Raw genomic sequence first — 15,063 nt, 5'->3', positions numbered from 1 at the left:
CATAACACTCCCATATATTAAAGGGTTATCAGAAAAAATTAATAGAATCCTACATCATTATAATCTTAATGCTACTTTTAAACCACCTTGAAAATTAAAAAACATATTCAACACCTCTAAGGATCCTCTTCCCCAATTGGCACACCCTGGAGTTTATTGCATCTATTGCACCCGTAACTTACCTTATTATTATTATTATTACATGACCCCTCCAGGGAGTCCAAAGACTCATCGAGAGACGGCACCTACTCTACAGCTCTATGTTTGCTTTCTTTTCCATGCATGTAACCAAGACTATTCTTAATTCTCAATTCAAAGCTCAAACTGAGGCAGAATCCTGATATCCCCCCCCCCACTCCAGTTAATTTGGAGACATATATACCATTAAACTAGAAAAGCAAGTGGTGAAAACTTCTCCAAAACCACAGTGACTCAGCTATAGTGATACTACTAGTAATGTTGTAATTCCTGGGCATGTTTTTGATTATAATTAAATTTAATTCCAACTAAGATGAACATCATCTTAATTGGAATTGAATTGTATTGTAAAAATGTATTGTAAAATTGATTGTAGATATCAAGTGGAAGCTACATAGCTAACCAGTACTGATGTATTTTCATCATCAGCTTAATTATGTGAAGCTGTTGATGACAATGGAAAATTATTTTATTGTTAATTCAGGAAAAGGCATATAACTACAAAACACCACAGACAGGAAATAAATTCCTAAGAAAAATTCTTATTATCCAAGCGTCCATTGAAAGCGATTACTTCATATACCGTATGAAATAATTCGGCCTGGTTGGGCGAAAGGTTAGCATATCTGCTCTCCAGCCAAAAGGCTGTGGGATCGAATCCCATCATGGGGATGGATGTTTGTAATTATCTGTGGAAATACTAGTGGTGGGCAGTAGATGGCATTAGTGTAGCATTAGGGCAGTTGGTGGATTGAGTGGTGGAGACAGAAAATTGTAGATTAGGTGCCCTCTCTCGATGAGTCTTTGGACTCCCTGGGAGGTGTTACGCAATAATAACAATAATAATAATAATAAATATCTCGGAAAGGTGTTTTTCTAACTTCATTAAAAAAAAAAAAAAAAACATGTCATTTATAACAGGCATCAGTTTCTTAATGCATAATGTAAAATTATGCAAATTATGTAAAATGTAAAATTTTGCATAAGGTAAATCTAGAACTTACCAAAGGAACTTTTGCTTTCTGTTCCATGAAAAGCAATGGAGAAAAAGTCTTTTCAGGTCCATTAACACGCTTACTATCAAATGGCATAGTTACCTAGAAAAGAAAATAGATGCACATGTGTCTATATATCACATCGTTATTCATGTATATGAATTATACACAGTGCACCATAATTTCAATGGGTTTTTTTTTTTAAGTAATAATACAAGAATAGCCTTTCTCAAACTAACTAAAAAAAAAAAAAATTATAATTTCATCTCCTCACTTGTTTTTAATATTTTTCCAATCGGCACAAATGAAAAAAAAAAAAAAAAAAAAAAAAAAAAAAAAAAAAAAAAAAAACCTATACAGTGGTTGAATGAGACCAAAATAAAACATTGCAAGTAAAGAAATTTTTGTGATTGATATGTAGGCTGACCATACGTCCCGATTCGAAGGTCCTGTCCTGGTCGATTTGTGAATTGTCCCAGGAAAAAACATAATATTACATATTATTACTATTGCTATTGTACATTATCATGAGTGGGAGGGAAGTAAAAATAGAAAAACAAATAAGTTTATAAAAATAATGATGCCGTGCTAAACTCTAGAATATGTGTAATCGATCTGCATCAAACACACCTCGATTGTGGCTAGACCACTACTAACTATGAAACTATGTGCATGCAGAATCTATACAGGCATGCAAATCACGTGTTCATGATATAGCATCATGCGTGTTTACAACGCTGTTCATCCATTCTAATAGTGATTCAAGTGCTATTCACAGCATGAACTTGACATGTGCCGAGTGTTTTGCTTTAGTTTATGTTATAATTCTGCTTTGTTTCTATCCCTGTCATGCCTAAAAGGAATTGTAAGTTCACCGATGAACTACAAAAGGACTTTACTTTTCTTAAGAGATTATTATTATTATTATTATTATTATTATTATTATTATTTCGGGCGACTCCAGGAGTCCTTAGACTCATCGAGGGAGGCCCTAAACATCATGTCCACACAACTATGCGATTACATTCTCACAGTACCTATCATACCTTGCCTTGAACTCGTTCACCGTCATAGCACCCACAACAGACTCTGGCAGCTTATTCCACTCATTTACCACTCTAAAAATAAAGAACCCAGCTCTAACACCCCTGCTAGCCACACTCTTGCCCAGCTTCCATAGATGTTCCCCTAGTTCTCCCATCACCAGTCCTGATCTCAAAAATATCCTCTGAATTAATCCTATAGAATCCCTTTAGCAATTTGAATGTCTCAATGATATCTCCCCTTTTCCACCTATCAACTAGTTTCTGCAACCCACAAATCTTCAACCTGTTCTCATATGGTTCATTCCATAGACCTGTTATCATCTTAGTCACTCGCCTCTGGATCCTCTCCACCTCCTCCCCATCAAGAACCGAGGTGACCAAATCTGGGCACAGTAGTCGAGATGAGGTCTTATCAAGGCTCAGTACAGAGGTACAATAACTTGCTTGTCTCTGCTCGTCAAGGTATTTTTCAACAACCAAGTGAGTTGATGAGCTGATTTAGCTACTTTTGCAATGTGCCCCCTAAACTTCATCTCCCTATCCACCAACACTCCCAAGTCCCTGGCTTCATCAATCTCTTGGAGTACAGTTCCACCAATGTGGTATACTGCTGCTAATCTTTTCATCCCAAAATGCATAACCTTACATTTTGTCACATTAAATTGACATCCATTCTCCTTAGCCCAGAACTCCAATCTATCTAAGTCATCCTGAAAGACTTTGACATCTTCTGCATTCACTATTGCCCTACCCAACTTTGCATCATCAGCGAACAAATGAACTGTTCCTCTTAGATCCTTTCCTATATCGTTAATGAACAAATTAAACAGCAGTGGTCCAAGAACAGAACCCTGCGGCACACCACTAGTCACAGGCCGTCTTTTGGACTCTACTCCTGAATAAACTACTCTTTGATATCTCTCCATCAACCAACCACCTATCCATCTCAATATCCCTATATCCATTCCCATATGTTGTAGTTTACGGATTAGTATTCCATGTGGTATCCTGTCAAACGCCTTTGCCAGGTCCAGCAGTATCACTGTAAACCCATTTCCCTTATCCAGTTCAGCCGTCACCTTGTTATAAAACTTGAGCAAGTTACTGAAGCATGATCTACCCTTCACAAAGCCATGCTGTCCCTTGTACAGTATCTCATTTTCATCAATCCATTCCTGTATTTTTCCCTTGACTACTTTCTCCAAGACCTTGACAACGACTCCTGATATGCTGATTGGTCGGTAATTTGCAACCGTAGTCTTGGATCCTCCTTTATGCAGTGAAACTATTTTCCCCTCTTTCCACACCTTCGGGACTAAACCAGACCTGAGACTTAGATTAAACAACATGGTCAAGGGCACTGATAATTCCTTAGCAGCTTCACGCAAGACCCGTGCAGGTATACCATCCAATCCCACAGATGTGTTCACATTAAGGTTCTGTAATAGACTAGTCACCTCCACTTCATTCATCACTATTCCCGTATAAACTAATGGTTCCTTCATTTTTTCAATGTTACCACCTGGATGATATGCTTTTGCAAAGTGCGCACTCAGTAACTCCACTATATCGACTGATTCAGTGACCTCCTTACCATCGTCATTCCTTAAAATCATTTTGCCGTGTACAGTTTTTTTCTTGCTTGCAGCATATTGAAAGAACTGTTTGGGATTCTCTTTTGCTTGCATAGCTAGTTTCCTTTCATAATCCGCTTTTCCTTTTTTTACCACACTCGTTACCTTTCTGGCCTGCACTTTATACTGTTCGTGTGCTTGCAGGTCACCCCTTTCTTTAAATTCCCTCCACAGTTGTTTCTTTTTTTGCAGCTCAAGCTTAATGGTGTTATTCATCCATTTAACACCTACTTGTTTTACCATTTGGACCCTAGGTATACAATCAGCCATAACCTCCTGTAAATGCTCCTTGACCACTTCCCATGCTCTATTGACGTCCAGCCCTTGCAGTTGTACATGCCATGGCACTGATCCAAGCAATCTCCTAAGCTTGTCATATTTGCCAGCACAGTAATGCCACATATACCCTGTCTTAATCGAAAATTCCACACCTTTAGCCACCTCCCAGGTCAAGACCTTATGATCACTCTCACCAATAGGAGGCAACATGGTCATATTCATTACAGTAAAATTCTCAGATGCTATTACCAGGTCAAGCACTCTCACACCCCTAGTATTTTCAATTACATGCTGTCTCAGATAGTTATCCCTTAATAATTGAATAAAATCCTTTTCCTTCCTCACATGTGTCCTCTCCTCCTTCCAATCAATGTTACCATAGTTGAAATCCCCCATAATAATTACCCTCCTTCCACTCATTTCATCATCAATTTCCCTATGCATACTATCTCCACCATCTATTCCATCACCTGGTCTATAGCAGCACCCAACTGTATATTTTATTCTGCCAGTCTCAATCTCACACCAAATAGCCTCAAATGAGCTCCTTTCACTATCCTGCAATACAACTTCAATTCTCCTTGGGTGTGGTTCATCAGCTATCATCAATAATACCCCTCCTCCCATTTTATTCTCTCTGTCCCTCCTAAACACACTATAACCTACACATTCTATCCCACTAACTATATCATCTTCCGTCAGCCATGTTTCACTAATGCCAATAACCTGTGGCCAGGAAGAGCCAATCAAGGCCAAAAATTCTTCCTTCTTGTTCCTAATACTCCTGGCATTAGTATATTGTGATGAAGTTGATCGAGCGCTATGTGATCATTGTTCCTCAGTTTTCTCTGTAGCACATGATGGAGTCAGAAATTAAAGACCACTTGAAAAATGCTAGGCATAAAGCCGATTTGTTGGTGGCAGCAGGTTGTTCTTCATTATCTACGTATTTCAAAAACAGTGATCCTGCAGAAAAGGACCTAGCAATCGCAGCTAAATAAGCAACATTTGCATTCCATTCCGTTTCACATGATGTAAGTTTCAGAACCTCTGATTGCTCTTCTAAACTGATTTCGAAACTTTTTGAACCAAAATTTGCACTTGTCAGAACAAAATGTGAGGCTATCGTCTTGAACGTAATTGATGACCTCTATTACCAAAAACCAATTACAAGGGACACATCAAACAGGAAAGAAATTAAATTTCTGCTAGTCGTTGTGAGGTACTTCATGCCCGAATATGGTATAAGTTAAACTTCTGAGTTTAACCTTTATTCCATAGGGTACATATCAGGAATTTGATGATGATGATGGTTAAACTTCTGGTTGTTGAAACACTCTCTAGTGAGATATTGAAAATAGTGATGGAATCACTTAACGCCATCATTAAGAAACACTAACTGTCTACTAAAATTGTCGGATTCTGTAGCGATAATTGCAACACCAACTTTGGAGGTGTAAAACGTCAAGGTGAAAATAATGTTTTGGTATGTTTGAAGAAAGACTTGGAGAGAAACATTGTTGGTGTTGGCTGTGGGGCACATATTGTCCGCAATTGTCTACAAACTGCAGTAGATGCTCTTCCAATAGATATTGAAGCTTTGATCATTAAAGTGTACAAGTATTTTTACATTTATACCGTTCGTGTATCTCAGCTAAAAGATTTTTGTGACTTTGCACAAGTGAAATACAGGAATTACTGAAACATGGAAATACAAGATTCTTATCCCTCCTCCCATCTACTGAATATGAAGGTCTGAAGTCTTACTTCTGCTCACTAGAGCACTGTCCAATGATTATAAGTAATTTTTTCAACAGTGAGTGTGGAGAAATGTACCCGTAGTTTATGCATGGACAGCTCTGTCTCTTCAATGAAACCATTTTGGCTATAGAGACAACGAAGGCAACTGCAACTGAAGTGACCATTGAGCTTGAAAAACTGAGAACAAACATTCAGGAAAGGCTAGAAAGTAGCCTTTTGCCACAGGGAGCCAAAAAACTATTATAATAACTTGAAGATGAGGGACAGCTTAATGGTACAGTTGTCATGCAAGAAGTTACTGCCTTTTATGAGCGATGCATCTCTTACAATGAAATGTGGCGAGGACACCAGATCCTTTGCTTGGGTCAACAATAACACCTTATCATGGCCTGATGTAGAAAAGTCTGCAAAAAAAAAAAAGTTAATGAGGCAGTTGGGTTTGAAGCTATAGATTTGGATAATCTTTCTGATGAGCTGGTGATTGCTAAGAATTTTTTAAAAGAAAATAGGAGGCAAACAGAAGAAAACTTGACTAGTGAAGAAAAGTGGGTTGAATTGTTCTCCCATTTCAAGAGCCAAAAGATAAATTTGTGTAACCTCTCTCGTGTCATAGAATACATATTCTGCTTTCCTGGTACTTCTGCTCCAGTCGAAAGAATATTTTCAGTGATGAATAATGTGTGGTCAGAAGGAAACAGCAGAATATTGGAATCAACTGTTAAAAGTTTGTTATATTGTAAAATTAATATTGAACTCACCTGCACACAGTTCTATGACAAAATAAAAAACAACACACAATTTTTAAAGGTTCACTCAAATGATAAATACGAGTGATATACTACAGCTCAGAAGGAATAAAGACAGTGGATAAAAATATTACGAACATTGTTTAAAATAATCATTAATCTGATCAACATTCATAGACTAAAAACTATTTTTAAAGTTTAAGTTTTATTCCAAAAAGCAAAATAGACATTTAAAACATACATAATTAATAAATACAGTAGACCTCGATTATAACGAATTCCACAGGACCGCACATATTTGTTCATAATAACCGTTATTCGTTATATCCAAGAAGGTCATAATTTGAGCGAATTAAAAATGTTTTCAGATTTTTCTCAGCATAGGTATATTGGGTAACATAAATACATATGTGCATACATACATATAAAGAACAAAAATTTATTTTTCAAACTTCACATTTTTACATAAACAATCATCAAGCGTGCTTTGCTTTGCACAAGACGTATATTTCATACGTTTGAAATTGTTCCTTATACCACTAAGATGCTTGAATGTGTTGTCTGAACTTACAGATCGCAATTCCATAAATCTTGTTAAAATATGTAAAGCACTTTCTGCTTCACACCAGGTAACGATTTTCTCATCATTGCTATTTTCTTCCTCGGAGTCACTACTACTATTATCTTCTTCTGGTGTATGAGAGATTTGTTTTAAGATGTCAGTGTCTGTCAGTATACCTGAAGTTGCGATGCCATTATCAATGTCTATAAAATTATCAATCTCTGCACACATTTCAAAATTGTTCAAGTTTCGTGCTTTTAACCATGCTGATAACGGTAAGGTATCCTCTTCATCTTCTTCAGATTCGCACTCGTATTCCGCAAGACCGGCTTTCTTAAAACAGTTTTGTATCGTAGACAATGACACCAAATTCCAAGCATCACTCATTAAACGTATTGCGTGAAGTACACTGATCTTCGCATCGTAAGCATAAGCATTTTCCGCGGACTTTTCTCTGCATTCTATCAGTTCCAAGACTAACAGACGACGAAAATGGGATTTAAAACATCTAATTACGCCTTGATCAAGTGGTTGCAAGACAGATGTGACATTCAGTGTCACAATTAAAATTGGGCAAAAAAACAAGTTTTATGTTTGTTAAATTAGCCACTACAGGATGGGCAGGACAGTTGTCTATCAATAACAAAATTTTCCGGTTTTCACTGCGAAGATTTTTTATCCCACTTGTGAATTTCATTTTCAAAAATTGAAGATGTCATCCAGGCCTTCTTATTCCCTGTATAATCAACGGGAAGTTTCTTTATGTTTTTAAAGCATCTAGGCTTTGCCGATTTTCCAATTACAAGAGGCTTTCTTTTATCACTACTGGTCATGTTCGCACAAACTAAAACTGTGAGTCTATTTTTGATAAGTTTTCTGCCAATGCACTTTTCGTTTTTAAATTGAAAAGTTTTATTGGGTGTTAAATTATAAAAAAACCCTGCTTTGTCTGCATTATAAATGTTGTTGTATCCATACCTTCGTTTGACATCCGGCCACACATTCCTGATCCAGTCAGAAACAACGTTTTTGTCAATGGACAACGCCTCGCCACTTACTTTTGCGTAGACAATATTGTTTCTGTCCTTAAAGCAAGCAATCTACCCATTGTTGCATTTAAAATCGCTATAACCAAGTTAAACAGCAAATTTTTCGGCTTGAACTCTCAAAATTGGTCCGCTAATAGGTAAGCCACCGGTTCTTTGCACTTTAAACCACGAAAGAAGTGCCTCGTCAACGTCACTTTTATTACACTTTTTAAGTTTTTTACACTTCGATAAATTGTTTTCAAAAGCTTTCAGAGTCAACTCACGATTCTTCCAAATTGCTGATATTATAGATGGAGACAAACCATACTTCTTTGCTACTGTCAGATTTGATTGGCCACTTTCCACCTCCAGTATAATTTCTACTTTTTCGGAAACAGATAAAATTTTCCGTTTGACTCCCGACATTTTTTCACAACCAGAAAATGCGTACGTACGAAATGTCAGTACAGGAATGACTAGCGTGTATTATTCATTCGTTATTCCCGTGAAACGAATTGGTAATAAACATGAAATACATGCATTAAATCAAATGTAATTCAAATATACCGTCAAAATTATTTGTTATAAACGCGAATTCGCTGTAACCGTGATCGTTATAACCGAGTTCTACTGTACTTTTAATTTTTTTTAAGTTAATAGTAAACCCGTTTTGTTTGCTTTTCTTGGAAGAAATGTGCTTAAATGTACAATTATTTCGATGCCAATTAAACAATTTAAAGTTAAAAAGTCAATATTAATATATTTGTCATACCAGTTATTGTCTTGTATAGAAGCATCCGGGTTTGGGAAAATCAAAATATGGTCAGCTTATTGATAAGAAATGGGATTTTTTTTTTTCAATAAAATTATCTGAATGTTGTTTATACTGTTATTATAATAATACAACATTACAGATGTTCTAATAAAAAATATGTAACAAAATGCTTTTGTAGCCTTCCTTCTTCAAGAAATGATATAATATACTGGGGGGGGGGCTCTGCCCCACCCCCTGGTGCCTATGGCGCTCAATCCCACGAGTTCCGGGCTGATTTGAAAAAACGTTTCAAATTTCGGCTTATCTTTTTATATATATAGAATAGATATATAATAATGTAAATATTATATATATAATATTTACATTATTATATTATAGTATTATATTATTATTATTATTATTGTACGGGTACCTCCATGGAGGCCAAAGACTCATCGTGGGAGATCTAAACTATCCACACAATCTATCATACCTCTCCTTGAATGCATTAACAGACAAAGCACTCACAACTGACTAGCAACCCAATACACTCATTCACAACTCTCCAAGAAAAAAATCTAGTCCTCACACCCCTACTAACCACACCTTTATTCAACTTCCAGGGATGACCCTGTTCTGGCCCCCTCAAGCCAAGTGCTAAAACATTTCCCCTGCATCAATCCTATAAAACCCTTTAAGCAACTGAAATGTTTGTATCATTTCAGTTGGAATGATCCTCTTTTTCTCCTATAAACCAACTTCTGTAATCCACATACCCTCAATCTATCCTCATAGGGAATATTCCACAGACAACTCACCATCTTGGTCACATGCCTCTGAATCTTCTTCACTGCTTCCACACCCCCAAGACACCCAGGAGACCAGATTTGAGCACAGTAATCCAGATGTGGACGTATCACGACCACATTAAAGAGGAATAACAACTTCCTTATCTAAGCCTTTTGGCTCTTTATTTTAGTAATTCCTTATCTCTACTTGTTAATGTGTTCTTCAATAGCCAACTAATCTTAGCAATATGTTCTCTCTGTGTCTACCACCACCACCACCTCTAAATCTCTAGCTTCATCTAATCTACTGGAGTAGAGTACAATCAATATGATATACAGCTTGTAATATATTTATCCCAAAATGCATAACTACATTTCTCCACATTAACTGACACCATCTTTTGCCCATACTGACAGCCTATTTAAATCATCCTGCAAACTCTCCACATCGCCTTGATTAACTACCTAATTTTGCACCATCATCAGCAAACAATTGAATATTTCCTTTCTGGTTATTTCCTATATTATTTATGTACAAATTAAACAACAATGGTCCCAGCACTGAACCCTCTGGTACACCACTAGTCACCTGTTTTCATCCTTTTCTGCCCCTCAAAATAATAATTTTTCATATCTGCAACAGCCACTCTCTTATCCACATAACCAGTGTCATATTCATCCCTATTTGTTCTTATTTACGTAACAGAGTTCCATGCAGTATTCTGTCAAATGCCTTGGTAAAATTCAGCAGAATCATTGTATAGCCATTTCCTTCAGCCAATTCTGCTGTCACTTTTATTATAAAAAGATAGTAAATTATTAAGTCATTCGACCCTTTATAAAGCCATGTTGCCCCTCATGCAGTATCATATTTTTATTCATCCATTCTTGCATTCTCTTTTCAACCAATTTTCCAGTACTTTTATCACTAAAACTGAGATACTGATTGGTCTATAATTTACTAATGTAGTCTTAGAACCTCCCTTATGCAAGAGAATTATTTTGCCCTCTTTCCATGCTCTTGGAACTCTACCAGAGCTAAGACTTAGAGAGTCTAGTCAAAGGCATTGCCAGTTCCCTTGTACATTCTTGCAAAACTCGAGCTGATATCCCATCTAATTTCACAGTTTTATTTACATTGAGATTCTGCAATATCCTAAGAAACTCCAATTCATCCACCTCTGTGTCCCACATAAGTGTCTGTCACATATGTTAAAGAGGTAACCTCACTAGGATGATATACCTTGGCAAAGTGTTCACTCAGTAACCCAACTACTGTATCTGCTTCCATCACCTCATGACTATCATCACTTAAGGTTAATCTTCCATAGTCATTCTTCCTCTTATTTGCAAGATAACAAAAGAACTCTTTGGGATTTCCTTTGGCCTGCTCAAGTAGCTTCTTCTTGTAATTTGATTTTGCCTTCTTAACACACTGGTCACCTTCTAATAACATTTTCTTTTTCTAAAGTTCATGCTTAATGATATTATTCATTCATCAAACTCTTACCTCAATAAAGGTTTCAGTTTAATATCTTAAGGTTTCAATTTAATATAGCTTTCTCTAGATGCTAACTATTCCTTAACTATCTCTCATGCACTACTAACATTCTCCCATTGCAGGGTTTATGCCATGTCACAGATTTAAGCTTCTTCCTAAGCTTGTCATAAATATCTGTCTTGTAGTTCCATTACTCCTTGACAGAATATTCCTCATGTTTTACAATCTCCCAAGTCAAGACTGCATGGTCACTTTCACCAATCAGAGGTAATGTGGTCACCTTGGTTATGGACAGCTCTTCTGATCCCATGACCAGTCCAACACTCTCTCACATCTCTAGTCCCCTCCATCACATGCTGCCTCAAGTAATTAGCTCTTAGCAGGAGTGTAAATTCCATTTTCTTCCTGCCATGCCATCTTTCTTCTTTTCAATCTATATCTCCATAGTTGAAGTTCCCCATAATAATCACTCAACCTATACTCATTGTACTAATTTGGCAATGCATGCCTTCCAGATCATATATGGTGCTCCCTGGCCTATAGCAACAACCAACTGTATATTTTGTCTTACTGATGTTAATCTTATACCAGATTGCTTCAAATGAACAGCCATCCTCCTGCCTGTGTCCTATTCTTTTTGGTTGCAATTCATCTGCTATCATCAGCAGTACTTCCCCCATCCAATCTTCTCTATCTACCCTGAAAATGCTAAACCCTTCACATTCAATCCCTGTAATTATATCATCTGCTGTTAACCAAGTCTCACTAATGCCTGTAACTTTTGGCAAGGTTGCACTAACCAATGCCAAAAACTCCTCCCTCTTGTTTCTAATACTTCTGGTATTAGTACATAGAAACTGCAGCATCCAATTGCCCCCTCCCCATCCACGTTTACTTCCTGAAATGACTACCTATACAATACTTTTGCTTGAGAGACTAGATTCTGCCTCATGGGTGTCTTCACACAAACTCACCTGCTTCCACCTTAATTGCTTAACTTTTCTTGAATTTGCGCTTCAGCATACTCGGTGAACAAATCCAATTGCCCCCTCTCCATCCACATTTACTTCCTGAAATGACTACCTATACAATACTTTTGCTTGAGAGACTAGATTCTGCCTCATGGGTGTCTTCACACAAACTCACCTGTTTCCACCTTAATTGCTTAACTTTTCTTGAATTTGCGCTTCAGCATACTCGGTGAACAAAGCTTTCTCTCTAGACACCTAATAACAAAACCATTTAGATGCATTCCATCAACATTATATAAATCCTTCTTTCTGTCACAAATCCCATATCATTTCTTCTGCACAACTTACATATAGATTTATTAGCTAACAATGCTTTCCTCCTCAGTTTGCCTCTATCATAGCATTGATATGATAGAGGCAAATTAAAGAAATGATATAGGATCCACAAATCCTATATCATTTCTTCTGCACAACTTACATATAGATTTATTAGCTAACAATGCTTTCCTCCTCAGTTTGCCTCTATCATAGCGTTGATATGATAGAGGCAAATTAAAGAAATGATATAGGATCCACAAATCCTATATCATTTCTTCTGCACAACTTACATATAGATTTATTAGCTAACAATGCTTTCCTCCTCAGTTTGCCTCTATCATAGCGTTGCAGGAGACTTACAATCTTCACTTTCTCACTCTACAGTTTTGACTCTTCTAACAACTTCTTTACCTCCTCCCTCATAAAATACTTCTCACCTCTCAAATCATTTGTGCCAACTAAGACAATCAATTCCTTTGCCTTATCTTTTTACATGTGGATGGCATGACTAATGTCGTGAATTTCTGCACCAGGGAAAACACAATTTTGTTACATTTTCATTAAGGACTCCCAATCATCGAGTCTCCATACATAATTTTCTTCATAACTTATTTTTTTTGTTCATTTGGTCTTTATTACTACTTCAGACTGCCTGCTTTTCTCTTCCCAGCCCTGCTAATCTCTTGCCACTTCTGCAATTTTTCAAATCTGTGCTTTGTTGTAAGAAGGATAACATTCAAGAGTACTATTTCTTTATTTATCTTCATTTTGTTCTCCTCTATTTCCACAGGCACACCTTCAACATTAATCCTGATATTTTCTATCCTATCATTGATATTGTCCACTCTACTAACATTTGCTGCATTTCACTTTTTAAACATTTAATATACAATTTTTCTCTAGTTTCTTTCCACATATCCTCACACTCTCCACTGCACAAAATTCTGTAAATTCAAATCGCCTGACGATGTGGTCTTTGCCACCACTGTTCAACCAGGTGTTGCTGCCATACTGAAAATAGTGCATTTAAACAAAAAAAAAATACAAGGCTTACAAACTAAACAGCACAGTCAATCACACACCCAGTTAAAACAAAAACTACAATATGTTAACCTAATATTATCAACTAAAATATGAAAAAGTTACTTACCTTTAGGATCGCTAAGACCATTCTACACACCAACAGCAATTATAAATTGATTTTCTGCCCAGTGCTCGGAGAAATTCAATTAAGTGCACGTAAACAGTAGGATTAAGTACGACTATCAGTGAGGTGGATACAAATGATCAAAGTGTCTGCTCATCAAACAAACTACCCAAAACAAAATTCTTGTCTGAAGAGCAGGTCTGGAACACTTCCTTAAATAGATGTACCCGAAGAGAATAACTGGCTACCTTTATGTCCTGAACAAAAATCTAGCAGGCACTTACCATTGATATTAACTTTGCTTTCTTTCTCCATATTTTCTCAAAACATTCTGATATCTGGTAATCATTTCCTACTCTGCTGTATCTCCAACAATGATCAACTTTTCCCTTTTAGTTGTGTAAACCACTTTCTCTGATTTATCAAAAAATTCTTTTATACTTAGTAAAACCATGTGGGACAGCTGGGGGAAATATCTTGGAAAAGGTAGAGCAGATGAGAGATCTGAGAGTGATTGTGGATAAGGCAGTGGCACCCCCAAAGAAAAAAAGAAAAAAAAAACTAGAAAATTTTCCAAAAATCTTTTCCTAATTAAAATTTTTTTTTTTTTTTTAAATTTATGTTGTGTGGTGTCTTCTATTTCTATATTACTTATGAATTAGCGATCATTGCAGATGGTCAGTCATAGGTCATATGCGATGCATAGTGCGTATTCTCAGATCATCTACTTAACTCGGGGGGGGAGGCATCCCCCCCCCCCCAAGATTAAATCCTGAGTGTGCTACTGGGATAAGGACCTAAAATTTTGGAGGTATATTGCTAAAATTGTGAGGACAGCACTGCGGATAACGAGAATGATGCAGAGAGTACCGTTTTGTAGAAGTAAGGATGTTATGGTTCTCTTGTATAGGGTTTGATCAGGCCACATATGGATTACTGTGTGCACATTTGATCACCTGGGTTTCAAAAGGATGAAGACGTATTGGAAAAGGTTCAGTGACTTGCATCATCCAGTTCAAGATACTGCATGGTAGCAACTGATGTGGGAATAGGATTCTGCAGATTCTTAATTCAATTTTACTTATGGTAATAAATGGGGTATTTTTGCGATTGACTAGGTGGTTTCTGGTCTCTGGAATGCAATTTGCAAAGATTGGCAGATAGGAGGTGGAGAGGAGGATTATGATTGAGACATATAAGCTGTTAAGAGGTTATTATTGGTTTAATGTCGGGGAGGTTTTTCTAGAATGGGTGATGATAGGGAGAAAACAAGAGGCCATTTCTGGAAGCTGTATACGGAGAGTGTGAGGAGCAGGTTTTTTGCATGGAGAGTGG

General features: G+C 36.8%; 1 protein-coding gene across 1 annotated transcript in view; it reads right to left on the bottom strand.

The window, feature by feature from the left end:
* The window catches only part of LOC150094671 (exosome complex component MTR3-like), a 177,495-nt gene extending 163,379 nt beyond the window's left edge, over positions 1-14,116 (bottom strand). Inside the window, exons 1-2 of the mRNA XM_090411435.1 lie at positions 14,013-14,116; positions 1,203-1,295 (exon numbers count right to left, since the gene is read on the bottom strand). Coding sequence (XP_090267561.1) covers positions 1,203-1,295; positions 14,013-14,015 — 96 coding nt within the window. The 5' untranslated portion in view covers positions 14,016-14,116. The remainder of the gene's footprint in view (positions 1-1,202; positions 1,296-14,012) is intronic.
* Positions 14,117-15,063: the final 947 nt, after the last annotated feature.

This window comes from Typopeltis vanoorti, chromosome 21 (assembly GCF_054136105.1).
Source record: "Typopeltis vanoorti isolate ZY-2024b chromosome 21, IOZ_Tvanoo_1.0, whole genome shotgun sequence".
Classification (NCBI taxonomy): Eukaryota; Metazoa; Arthropoda; class Arachnida; order Uropygi; family Thelyphonidae; genus Typopeltis; species Typopeltis vanoorti.
This window is presented reverse-complemented; position numbering and strand designations above follow the sequence as displayed.